Raw genomic sequence first — 12,419 nt, forward strand, 5'->3', positions numbered from 1 at the left:
TTTTTATCATTCAGATGATAGACTTGTGAGCCGAGGATGGCATTGTATATCCGCGGGGGTCATGTACAGGTAACCCATCTCGTATCAGACGCAGTGATAAGCTGTGGCTTCATCCAGAAGACAGCTGCGCCTGGTTGTAGTTGATTCAAGCAAACCGTTTAAATATGCACCATATCTGATGCACCACGCTCTGTGATTATTAATTACCTTACCTTGATCGTAATGTTTTTTGGATGTGACTTAATAGGGGTATCTTTTATTCTGGAGTCTGTTTTGCTATGCATCTTACGATACCTAATCAAATGCTTACCTAGTTGAAGGTATGAAGGTTAGGCACCAACAAAATGCTCTCCATAGAAATATAATCTTGTCGTCATTATGTTGGCTTATAGCTGACGCACGCTTGTCAGGCAGCATAATAACTTAATTACCTACGCCGCACTTAATATCATCCATTATGAAGCTATATCCGTTATCAGTCTACCTATTTGATGTGGCTTGATAACGTATCCATAAAGATCCGTTAATGCACGGACCTGTCGATTAGGCTGACATTAACAGATCCCTGTCCTAGTCACATGCCACCTGTGGCTCATGTCTTGATAGGGACAAGGTTGGGTGAGTGCTACGTAAGGTACCTACGTACTTGTAAGGTCGACAAGTGCCACCCGCGTTGCGACTGGCGATTTGATAAATGTTCCCTAACCCAAATGATTCCCAGAGTTTCCTTCTTTTACCAAAAATAACGATATTTCCACATTTCCGTATTTCCATACCCCTTTGCAATTTTACATTTGTGGACTGAGTTCACCTGTGATTAATACGGCTCTAGCTTCTCCCCTCGGACTGGAAAGCGAGACTTGCAAGCTCCACCGACATTTTCCAACCTTGGAACTTTGAAACCCGAGACTATCTGGTCAGGCCAAACACCCACAAAGTCTAGTCTTGAATCCGAATACATACTTGGACAGTGATAGTAAAAATGGCCGATTCGCTGAGTACACCGGGAGGCATCTCAGATCCTGCTCTCATCAAGTATGTGTTGCTGCGTGCCACATTCGTCTGTGCGCATGGTCTGGTAGCTAACACCAAAAACTCTATAGGCTCGTCAACCGGCTTCAGGATGTCTTTACCACGGTTGGCGTCAACAACCCGATCGATCTACCGCAAATAGTTGTCGTCGGAAGTCAGTCTAGCGGCAAGAGTTCCGTGCTGGAGAACATCGTCGGACGAGACTTGTAAATCACCCTTCATCCCCTCATCCCCCTTACCCCTGAGTTCCCTCTGCGTCATCTAAGCTGACTCACTACTTTTGAATAGCTTACCTCGAGGATCCGGTATCGTAACAAGACGACCCCTCATTCTACAGCTTATCAACCGGCCTGCGACGTCCCAAACGAACGGGGTTAGCGAGGGGATCGATAACGCTACCGACAAGGCAGCGAATGTAGACGAGTGGGGAGAGTTCTTGCACATTCCAGGCCAAAAATTCTACGATTTTAACAAGATCCGGGATGAGATTAGCAGGGAAACGGAGGCCAAGGTCGGCCGCAATGCCGGCATCTCTCCCGCGCCTATCAACCTAAGAGTCTACTCCCCCAACGTCCTGACCTTGACGCTCGTCGACTTGCCTGGTCTAACGAAAGTACCTGTGGGCGATCAGCCGAGGGATATCGAACGACAAATCAAAGATATGGTCCTCAAATATATCCAAAAGTCGAATGCCATCATCTTGGCAGTCACCTCCGCCAACATCGATTTGGCTAATTCGGATGGTCTAAAGCTCGCCAGAGAGGTAGATCCCGAAGGACAGAGAACCATCGGTGTTCTGACTAAGGTAGATCTGATGGACGAGGGCACAGATGTTGTGGATATTCTGGCTGGACGCATTATTCCCCTTCGACTTGGATATGTGCCCGTTGTTAACAGAGGACAACGGGATATCGACAACAAGAAGCCTATCTCAGCATCCCTCGAATCAGAGAAGAACTACTTCGAGAACCACAAGGCTTACCGAAACAAGAGCTCGTACTGTGGTACTCCTTATCTGGCAAGGAAGCTGAACCTCATTTTGATGATGCACATCAAACAGACTCTACCCGATATTAAAGCTAGAATTTCCAGTTCGCTGCAGAAGTACTCCGCTGAGCTCGAAAGTCTGGGTCCGTCAATGTTGGGCAACAGCGCAAACATCATCTTAAACATCATCACCGAATTTACAAACGAGTGGCGAACTGTTCTAGAGGGAAACAACGGCGAGCTGTCCAGCACGGAACTCTCCGGTGGTGCCCGAATTAGCTTCGTATTCCACGAGTTGTATTCAAACGGCGTTAAGGCGGTGGATCCCTTCGATGTTGTCAAGGATGTCGACATTCGAACGATATTGTACAACTCCTCTGGTTCCTCTCCTGCGCTTTTCGTTGGGACAACCGCATTCGAAGTGATCGTCAAGCAGCAAATCAAGCGATTAGAGGAGCCTAGTCTCAAGTGTGTCTCGCTCGTTTATGACGAGTTAGTACGCATCTTGACTCAGCTTCTCACCAAAGCACTATATAGGAGATATCCCCAACTAAAGGAGAAGTTCCACAACGTCGTCATCACCTTTTTCAAGAAGTCCATGGAACCTACCAACAAGCTTGTCCGGGATCTTGTTGCCATGGAAGCTTGCTACATCAACACGGCCCACCCCGACTTCCTTAATGGGCATCGAGCAATGGCCATAGTCAACGAGCGATACAACGGAGCAAAGCCAGTTCAAGTTGACCCGAAGACCGGAAAACCTTTGCCGGCGTCAGCTACTCCCGCTCGCGCTGCTAGTCCCTCTTTGGATGGTAACCTCGACAACAACACGGGCTTTTTCGGAAGTTTCTTCGCCGCCAAGAACAAGAAGAAGGCTGCTGCCATGGAGGCTCCTCCACCGACACTAAAGGCCTCTGGAACTCTTTCCGAGAGAGAAAACATTGAAGTCGAAGTTATTAGTAAGTCCAACCAAAAAAAAAAAAATCCCGTCTCAAACGCTATATTAACATGTTATAACAGAGCTATTAATCGCTTCGTACTTCAACATTGTCAAGAGAACTATGATCGATATGGTCCCTAAGGCTATCATGCTGAACCTTGTCCAGTAAGTATAAATGCTAGTTCGGGGTGTTGGTAAATGTTAATTCAAGTTATAGGTTCACGAAGGATGAGATGCAACGAGAACTGCTGGAAAACATGTACCGAAACGAGACTCTAGATGACCTCTTGAAGGAGAGCGACTACACTATCCGCCGACGAAAGGAATGCCAGCAAATGGTTGAGTCTCTTGGTAAGGCCAGCGAGATTGTCAGCCAAGTTCAGTAGTGAATAGGATGGGTATCAGCCCCTGGGGATCAGATCTTTTGATCAGATAGGCATGGTGGCTACGGCGCCGAGCGCCGAGGAAGAACACCAAGCCATCATTGAGTGTAATGCTTTGTTGGTAGTAAGAATTGGGTCGTGTTGAGTACATCTGCCCCCTTTTCATCCACTTTATGAAACTCCTTTAGTCACGTCATACCCAACCCCTTAGACATGTCGTCGGTAGATGAGAATAGCATTCCATAAAAACGGAATAGTTAATGTATCTAAAATGAAAAATTCCTTTACTAGTGAGTTTTTTAATCGCCTTTCGATTGCGTGATATCCGGGGTATTCTTCCCCATCTAATTTCCAGTTTGAGGGTCAATAAGCTTGCGGCGTAAACGCCTACTGGCCGAGATTCTGGGTAGGAAATCATGTTCTAGGATTGCGTTCACCGACGTTCGTGTCAAGTCGATGCTAATAGTTTTCTAATCACCGCCCCTCCTCGCACCTGCAATCGAGTAAAGGAAGAGCAAGTTATTTGGCGAGATCGAGTCACCGCTTCGATCAACCGGAACAATGAATCCGGGACGTGAGGAAAGGCTATGCCGCGCAGAACCAGATATCTTCCTTGGACTCGCTAACGGGTAACCTACATCGCGAGCCAGCACTAGAAGCGAGGACCTTTTTCTCCATGATATGATATCTGACACTGACACAGTCCGGCATCCCGCACCCGAAGCGCCGTTCCTTGCCCATCCCGCGCTCGCTCGCCCGCCCTACACGCCATCTTTAGATAACACGAAGCCGGATTCGCGGTTCGCCTTCTACGGCCCGATCGTAGGACGTGGATACTTAGCTAGGTATGCCCACCTACCTACCTACGTATATATATGTACGTATTTATATGTACATATGAAGGATTAAGATAAGATATCTGAGATCTGACGGGGGTTTTATTTTAAGGATTTTGGGGGTTGGGGCGCGGGGAATTGTCAGTCGATATGTAAGAATATCGAACGGGGATGGGCGTCCATGTTCAAAAAAGGGGGCTCGGTCTAGCCCGTCCCCCCTTACCTTTCTCTCACCTACCTTACATACATAGGTAGGTAAGTAGAGCCACGCATGAAGACGCCTTTTTAGTCTACCCGGCAGAGTGGCCTGAGCCGAGAAATAAATAAACAAATAAAAAGAAGATAACGCGGCTCATGCCGTAGCTTGCTTTATATTCCATATGTTTTTAGATCGGCTTCTGATGCGATTGGAAGAAGCAAAAAGGGGGAACCTGGTGGTTATGTACGGACTTAGGTAAAAGGAGGTTAGACGTGGTGGGAATAGGCGGGCCGCATATGTTGCTTTGGGGGCCACCCGTTCGAATCGTATGTAAGCGCACACCGAAAAGCACGTATTGGAACCCCGTAAATTCGAAGGACCCCTGAAAGAAGAAAAATTAAGCGTTGCATGGGTGTTTTGACGAGGGATAGGCGGTCAAGCAAAGTTAAAGCAGAACAGAGCAGAGCAAGCTTGGTTTATCGTTATTATTATTATTTTCAAAACTTCCTCTTACATAACCAATGTACCGGAAGGAGATCTGTCTCCTCGAGGAAGAAACCGGGAGTTAATATTTACGTGTACATGACGAGCCACGCACAGGTAACGACCTAATGTACTGTATATCCGTTGTTGAAGGCGGTGACACAAGAGATAGAATAAAATTGAATGAATAATAATGTTGGGGCTTCTTGGCTGACCTAAGTGAATGTATACATATACATACTGTTGGCTGTCCTGCCTCATTCTCGGCCGTTTCTCGTTTAGAAATCTCGAAAATCGTGGATCAACTTACCATTACATATATTTGGGTATAGGCTTCGAAGACTCGTCCTTTTCGACTAGCGCTCTGCGTCTCTGTCTGTATCCGGGAAGCTTTCTGCCTCGAACAAAAGACAATCTGACCATTCCGTCTTACTCATCTTGCTTCTCATAGCGGGACTTCTCAATATGGAAGACAAGTCCAGAAGCGATCCTCCGTCTCCTCCACCGCCGCCACCGCCAAGTCCAAGCAAGACATCATGAGTTAGATATTGGATTGGTGCTGTATATTTAGACACACTTGGGGTGAGATTCTCGTACCCCATAAGAACCTCTGGACAGACGAACTTATGATTACTATAAAACCAGTTCCTTGCCAGCGGTGCCCTTGAGGTTGTCGATTAGAAAGAGCCTGTGGTATACTCCCGAGGCAGGTAGACATATGTAAAGAACCAAATCCTTCGAGTAGCTTGATGGCAGTAAATGGGACTCTGGGTTGCATTTGGGACGATGGCAAGAATTCGGTCGGAAGGAATCCTGGCAAGGAAAAGGATAAAAGGCGTTAAAAAAGTGCATGGTTAGGTTGGAATGGGGTATTCTTCGTCCTAGATTTATCCTTCTGGTGTGGCCACCTATAAATTCGACTTAGGCTTCAACACGACGCCTCCATTTTTAATATCAAAGTCTTTTCCCTTCGTCCAGCCAAACCAATTGCTCAAAGCGTGCTCGCCACCTTGGCCCGGAGACAGAAGCTGACCAACGTAACCATCTCCGGGAACTCCGGGACCTTGACCATGGACACTTGGATCGACACCCTTCCCGCCAACTGCTAAACAGGGCGTTTCGCGTAACGTCACCGCTGGACGTTGGTCGCCCTCGCGGCTGACGTCCGCTTCTAACTCGGAATATTCTAGAATAGGAGTGCAGCATGCGTCAGTGCCGTCGAAGATCTCTTCCCACTCCGAGCGTGTTCTGGACTTAAAAATGGTCTCGAATGTCCGTCTCATTTCCGGCCAGAACTCTCGGTCAAGCCGCCGACCTTCCCAGTTCCGGTTACTTAACGCTAAACCTTTGAGAAGGGCTGCATAAAATTGTGGCTCTAGAGCTCCCACGGCCACATACTTACCATCCTTGGTTTCATACGTATCGTAATATGGGCAGCCCCCATCTAGTAGGTTCTGCCCACGCGGATGGTCACCCATCGGGGTTTTCAAACTTTGTCGAGTAAAGGTCGCCAAATAATTGGCACCGTCTACCATGTTTGCCTCGACGACTTGACCTTCTCCTGTTTTCTCTCTAGCTATGACGGCAAGAAGAATACCTTGGAATAATGTAGCACCTCCTCCTGCAAAATCTCCCAGGATATTGGTAGGCGGGTGCGGTTTATCGCCACTTCTGCCTAGTCGGGAAAGTACCCCGGACACGGCAAGGTAATTGATGTCGTGGCCGGCCATCGATGCGTATCGACCATCTCGGCGGAAGCCTGTCATACGGCCGTATATCAGACGGGGGTTGATGGCGCGCAAGACTTCCGGACCAATGCCGAGCTTTTCCAGCACTCCCGGGCGGAAAGGATCGATTATGACGTCGGCACTCTTAGCTAATTTTTTAATAACGTCAACACCATCTGGCGACTTCAGATTGATGGCTATAGAAGATTTGTGTCTTGTGAGCAGATCGCCTGTCGACACAGCTGGAGAGCTAGGTGTATGACGATCTACGCGAAGTACATTGGCGCCGGCGTCAGCGAGAAGCAAACCGGCAAAAGGTCCTGTTGATGAGTCAGTACAATAACCGTAATATTCTCATTGGGGCACAACCTACCAGGAGCGAGCCCAGCAAATTCCAGGACCTTGAGTCCCTGGAGTGGCGGTGGTCCGACCATTTGGGAAGTTAAACCGCCTTAAATGTAATAAAAGATTTTGCTGATATCCTTCTCTATATGAGACATTAATTCTCAATAATGATATATGAACACTACATATTTGAGTGGTCATGCAAGGTTTTGACTTGCTTGATATAGAGCCATAGCTAATGATAGATGTTGAGAGTTCCAGTCATATTGAACGCGGAGAGCCGAGGCATATCGCGGATCACAGTGCGAAGTCAATTATACCCAGCACTGTCGTATACCCCTAATTCTTTCCTGGGCCTTTCTTCTTGCTTGGATTCTCAGAAACCAGGCCAGCTTTAACAAACGCATCTCTCGCAGTTTGATTGATTAGAGCAAATCGGCGTGGACCTAGTTTATGGCCGCCGTACCACCGAGTGACAATCACCATCACATCCCAGAGCTCCATAAGCTGCATGAGATGTAGCAGCCGTCCTCCGGCAGCAGTTTCACCATCATCATCGCAATCTTGAAATGTGGTGTTATTCGGGCCCTTTATACGCCACGCTGTAATATTATGCGTGGCGCTTCGGACTTTCTTATCACTGGCGAGAAGATGCTGAACAAAAGCCTCGGCCTCTTCAGTTGATGAGACGGGCGCGCACCTGGCGACGAAAACTGATTTTAACTCAACGAAAGGATCTGATATAATCCAGGGTGGTTCCGGTATATTAGACACATCTGCATGCATCGTGGTTTTACCTGTAGGCGGAGCATCCGCAGCATCTTCAGGGGTTGCATCTCCGTCTTGGACTTCCTGCTCTTCTGGAGCTGAAGACTCTAGAAGTCGAGCCAGCTCTTCTATGGCATCGAAGAGACAGACATCCCCTGGCTGATAAACGGTGCTTAATGCCTGGACGAATAATGATAATTCCCGGGCAGCATCACCACGCTTCCCAGAATCGCCGGTACTATTAGTACCTAGCACAACGGGAGGCACTGCAGGATAGGTAGGGGGAAACTCGATACGAAGAGATGCTGACTCTCCGGGTGGTTTCAGGACGTACACATTGGGATCGTTCGAAGGGACCAAGCATCCGTCACCATAAATTGAGTTGATTGCCTCGAGTTCGTCTCGAAGCTCTTCAGACATTGCACGGCCTTTTCGTTTGTGCGACTTGTGATGTGGCCAAATTCCGCTATGGTTTAGGAGAAGTGTGTCCAACAACATAAAATAAATAAAAATGGGTGACCAAGGTACCCAAGTACCTGTAGAATCCACATACATGTACCCCTCCAAACGCACCTGCAGTGTTTTGAATCGACTTATGTAAGACTTTAACTCTATTTATCACTTGCAGGGGCCCACTTTAGCTTAATGTTCTAGCGGCTAGCTGATGGAAGGGCTCAGAAACCCCACGCCGTTTAGCCCCTCCAACCCTCCATCTCCAACGACGTAAGCTCCGAATGGCCGACAGGCATTCTTTCTACATAGTAAACGCCGCTTCGAGCAACTACAACCTAACATTGAATTCACCATTCTCAACTTCATGAGTCTTTTTTGGCTCTAAAAAGTCGGATTTCTTTTCGCCTCCTTCTTTCATATTCTTTCATTCTTTCAATCTCTCCTTCTCTCCTTTGGCTCTCCAGTCGCTTCAATATTTTCCTGGAAATTTCCAAGTATTTTCCATAGCTTTCTGCCGACGTCGTCACTTGAGCTGCCGAGGAGGATGGCATCTGCTATAGAGCAGGCCACAGCCTTCAAAAATGACGGAAACAAAGCTTTCGCTGCCCATGATTGGCTTAAAGCAATCGATCTCTATACCAAGGCTATCGAATTAAACGATAAAGAGCCAACATATTTCACAAATAGAGCACAGGTTTGTGGAGCCTCACTCCGGGTCGACTGCTCGCGTGACTAACTGGAACCCGAATCTTAGGCCCATATTAAGTCAGAGGCTTTTGGATATGCTATCGCCGATGCTACAAAGGCTATAGAGCTGAATCCGAAGCTCATAAAGGTATTGTCTCCCAACATGGACTACCATCCTTCAATACAAACTAAACTGGCGGGTATTAGGCCTATTTCCGCCGTGCTGTTGCTTACGCTGCCATCCTCAAACCCAAAGACGCCGTCAAGGATTTTAAGAAATGTGTCGAACTCGACCCATCCAACAAAGATGCTAGACTGAAGCTAGCCGAGTGCCAAAAGATTGTGCGGCAACTAAACTTCTATGCGGCTATCGAAGTTGGAGATGAGCCGTCTGCGGCCGAGGGTCTTGACATTGACTCTATTGCTATAGAGCCAGACTATGACGGAGTGAAACTTGGCGATCAGATGACCCAAGAGTTCGTCGACGACATGATCGAGAGGTTTAAGAACGGCAAGAAGCTCCACAAGAAATATGTCTACCAGATTGTTATTGCGGTCAAGAAGATCGTGTACGACGAGCCAACGATGGTAGAAATGACCATTCCCGATGATGTCAAACTCACGGTTTGCGGTGACACACATGGTTGGTCTAGAAAAGCTATGCGCACTGGACTATAACTAACATTTTCGTAGGACAATACTTCGACTTGATGGAGCTCTTCAGGTTAAATGGTCGGCCAACTGAGAAGCACTGGTACCTATTCAATGGAGATTTCGTAGATCGAGGATCTTGGTCGACGGAGATCGCCCTACTTTTGTATGCCTATAAATGGCTGCGGCCGAATGCCATGTTCCTCAACAGAGGAAACCACGAAACCGATGATATGAACAAAGTCTACGGCTTCGAGGGCGAATGCAAGGCCAAGTACAACGACCGGTATGCTTTAATTTGCTCTTTCAATATGATTTCCAAATTCTGACGAGTTTTTAGAGTCTTCAAGTTATTCTCCGAAAGCTTTTCCGCGTTACCGCTGGCCACGCTCATCGGCTCCAAGTATCTCGTCCTGCACGGTGGTCTGTTCTCGGATGACAACGTTACTTTGGATGACATTCGAAAGGTGGATAGACATTCTCAGAGGCAACCTGGTCAAGCCGGACTGATGATGGAGATGCTGTGGACAGACCCGCAGAAAGCTCCTGGACGAGGTCCTAGCAAGAGAGGCGTGGGTATGCAGTTCGGTCCAGACGTAACAAGGAGATTCTGCGAGAAGAACGGCTTAGATGCTATCATTCGAAGTCACGAAGTTCGTATGGATGGTTACGAGGAGGAACACGACGGGAAATGCATCACAGGTAAGTCGGTCCAATCAGCCATTTTGTCGGTCTTATTTTGCTAATTCGTTTGAAGTCTTCTCGGCACCCAAGTATTGTGACCAGACCGAGAACCGCGGCGCGTATATCAACATTGGACCTGATTATAAGCTCAGCTTCAACCAGTTTGACGCCGTTCCTCATCCGCCAATACGGCCGATGGTAAGTTCTTCTTATCCCAACTAGAAACGTAGATACATCAGCCTAACCGTCTTTTAGGCATATGCCAATAACTCGCTCATGTCGATGATGTGAAGAGTGAATTCAATTTGCGTATTTCCACATGCTGAGCTTCTATCAATGGTGGCATATCATGGGCATTTTTGCATATATGGCACTTCATGGTCATGGAAGCATGGGCGTTGCGGGGATATAGGAGAGGAAACGGGACTCTATACCATATTGGCGATACCAATGAAAAATGAACTTTTAGCACATTTCATTTCTCAGCGTATTGGTGACTTGGTCTCAAACTTCAACCACTCCAGATCTTGTCTTCTCCGGCTCTACCAACCAAGGCACCAAGCCAGTCGGAGCATCCTCGTATTCGAAATGAAGAATGGATCCCGTCCTGGTATGAGCCTTGCCAGGCTGTAATAGCTGCCGAAAATGCTCCTAGATCATCTCGTGGTACTCTCAACCAGCAGTCCTTGCCCTCTACCTTGAGGATATCCAGGGGAATTCCGACACCCGTAGCGCCTAGAAACTGCTTCAGGGCGGATGTACAGTAGGACCGTACTTGAAGAGCATCAAGATCTTCAGCATCCGGTGAATCACTGAAAAGCTCGAGATGTGCATAGGAATAACGTGGTGCCTTGATTGTAGCAGTAACTAATTCGTGAGCCTTTTTCACCTTTGGTGCACTCGAGGTGCCCTCCATTGATATGTCGGCTTGTTCAGTCATGTTGGTCTTTGAGATTGACTGGTTTTTGCTGTGATAATGTATGCGATTAAGACTGGTCTCTATTCTGTAAATCAATTTAATATACGGATCTGCATCTGTATTTAAGTGCATATAGCATGTTTCTAATTGGTCTATCCAGATCTTAATATGAATTTAAGCACTATTCTGGAAATAGTGGATCTCTATGTGGTTGTAAACTTCGGATTGGGGAATAATTTTACTTAAACGTGTTTATGCACCGCCACACAACCCACCACTTCCAACAATTGACTCTTGAGTAAGAAACGCCACAGATTACCACCGCCACAATGGAGGGGTCCGCTCCAATTAAACAAGAGAGCTCTCCAGCTGACTCTGAGGTCAACATTTCTTTGATCCCGACCACCGAACAATTTCCTGAGTCGGAACAATCCGATTCTGACCAACAACTCGTTGAATCTGAGCAATCATCGCAGCCCGACTTCGACAATTCTAACTCCAACACCGACAACATGGCGTCTTCAGAAAGCCCTCTCGCGAATATGTACATTCCGAACAACCAGTGGCGCTATGCCCGTGCCTGTATGGTGTGTTCTATCATCATGACACAGGCTGTAGGTCTTCCCTTGCTTTCCACTCTCTCACTTCTCACCTACGCGTCGCGCTTCAATATACTAACCGTCAGCGCAGGACTTCCGTAACCGAGGTTGTCCCAACTGTCCCTTCCTCGACATGAAGGGCTCCCCCGAAGCGATTGAGAATTGCACGTCCAGCCAATTCAACGACGTTCACCTTGTCGTCCAACCCCAGTCCTCTTGGACCTCCAAGTGGATGCGTCTCAAGGACTTCGTCCCCGGCATTTATGCTATCAAGGTCAACGGCTCGTTGCCCGACGACGTCAAGCAGACGCTGCTTGAAGACAACCATGCCATCGTCCCGTAAGTCGTTCACTTCACACTCTCTAGCTTCCCTCTTTCTCGCCTCCGTCGTTTGTATCTTCGTGGTGGTTAAGAATCCATACTAATCCACGCTTCTTTGTACAGCCGCGACGGCTCCGCTCAAGACATCGACTAGGTTTCGGCTCAGGGCGCAACACAGACAGCGGGTGGTACCAAGGGCACTGGTACCAATGGCACTGGCTTATCACGCCAGGAACGACGACGCCGCGAGCGAGACAACAGTCGTCAGAAGCAGACTCCTGCCACCCCTGCCGCCTCGACCTCGACTTCGGCCTCGGCCTCGGCGGCTGCTGCAGCACTCCTCGCTCCGGCATCCACTACTTCGCAACGCCGCACCTAAGATAACCGCTTAGCGATCCAACTCGG

General features: G+C 47.9%; 6 protein-coding genes across 6 annotated transcripts; 3 read left to right on the forward strand and 3 right to left on the reverse strand.

Annotated features, from left to right (window-relative positions):
• Nucleotides 1-658: 658 nt before the first annotated feature.
• On the forward strand, nucleotides 659-3,657 carry F4807DRAFT_404746 (vacuolar sorting protein 1). Its single transcript, XM_047996156.1, has 5 exons — nucleotides 659-1,035; nucleotides 1,104-1,238; nucleotides 1,321-2,978; nucleotides 3,040-3,124; nucleotides 3,177-3,657. Exons 1-5 carry the CDS (start codon nucleotides 983-985, stop codon nucleotides 3,343-3,345), a joined length of 2,100 nt encoding a protein of 699 aa, XP_047859362.1. The 5' UTR covers nucleotides 659-982; the 3' UTR covers nucleotides 3,346-3,657.
• A 2,111-nt stretch (nucleotides 3,658-5,768) lies between these two features.
• Nucleotides 5,769-7,021, reverse strand: F4807DRAFT_455294 (CoA-transferase family III; the record flags this gene model as incomplete). The annotated part of the gene is made up of 2 exons (XM_048000692.1): nucleotides 5,769-6,907; nucleotides 6,961-7,021. 2 exons carry the CDS (start codon nucleotides 7,019-7,021, stop codon nucleotides 5,769-5,771), a joined length of 1,200 nt encoding a protein of 399 aa, XP_047859363.1.
• A 250-nt stretch (nucleotides 7,022-7,271) lies between these two features.
• Nucleotides 7,272-8,120, reverse strand: F4807DRAFT_455295 (UPF0029-domain-containing protein; the record flags this gene model as incomplete). The annotated part of the gene is made up of 1 exon (XM_048000693.1): nucleotides 7,272-8,120. The coding sequence occupies one exon, from the start codon at nucleotides 8,118-8,120 to the stop codon at nucleotides 7,272-7,274; it is 849 nt and encodes a 282-aa protein (XP_047859364.1).
• Nucleotides 8,121-8,313: 193 nt separating this feature from the next.
• On the forward strand, nucleotides 8,314-11,188 carry F4807DRAFT_404753 (protein phosphatase 5). Its single transcript, XM_047996157.1, has 7 exons — nucleotides 8,314-8,847; nucleotides 8,908-8,988; nucleotides 9,048-9,483; nucleotides 9,534-9,777; nucleotides 9,832-10,193; nucleotides 10,249-10,373; nucleotides 10,431-11,188. Exons 1-7 carry the CDS (start codon nucleotides 8,698-8,700, stop codon nucleotides 10,464-10,466), a joined length of 1,434 nt encoding a protein of 477 aa, XP_047859365.1. The 5' UTR covers nucleotides 8,314-8,697; the 3' UTR covers nucleotides 10,467-11,188.
• F4807DRAFT_10101 (uncharacterized protein) lies at nucleotides 10,466-11,188 on the reverse strand. Its single transcript, XM_047992631.1, has one exon. It carries the CDS (start codon nucleotides 11,113-11,115, stop codon nucleotides 10,687-10,689), a length of 429 nt encoding a protein of 142 aa, XP_047859366.1. The 5' UTR covers nucleotides 11,116-11,188; the 3' UTR covers nucleotides 10,466-10,686.
• A 235-nt stretch (nucleotides 11,189-11,423) lies between these two features.
• On the forward strand, nucleotides 11,424-12,393 carry F4807DRAFT_455298 (Spt4/RpoE2 zinc finger-domain-containing protein; the record flags this gene model as incomplete). Its single annotated transcript, XM_048000694.1, has 3 exons — nucleotides 11,424-11,708; nucleotides 11,785-12,027; nucleotides 12,169-12,393. 3 exons carry the CDS (start codon nucleotides 11,424-11,426, stop codon nucleotides 12,391-12,393), a joined length of 753 nt encoding a protein of 250 aa, XP_047859367.1.
• Nucleotides 12,394-12,419: the final 26 nt, after the last annotated feature.

The sequence above is a fragment of the Annulohypoxylon truncatum genome, assembly GCF_022578515.1.
Source record: "Annulohypoxylon truncatum strain CBS 140777 unplaced genomic scaffold F4807scaffold_1, whole genome shotgun sequence".
Lineage (NCBI taxonomy): Eukaryota > Fungi > Ascomycota > Sordariomycetes > Xylariales > Hypoxylaceae > Annulohypoxylon > Annulohypoxylon truncatum.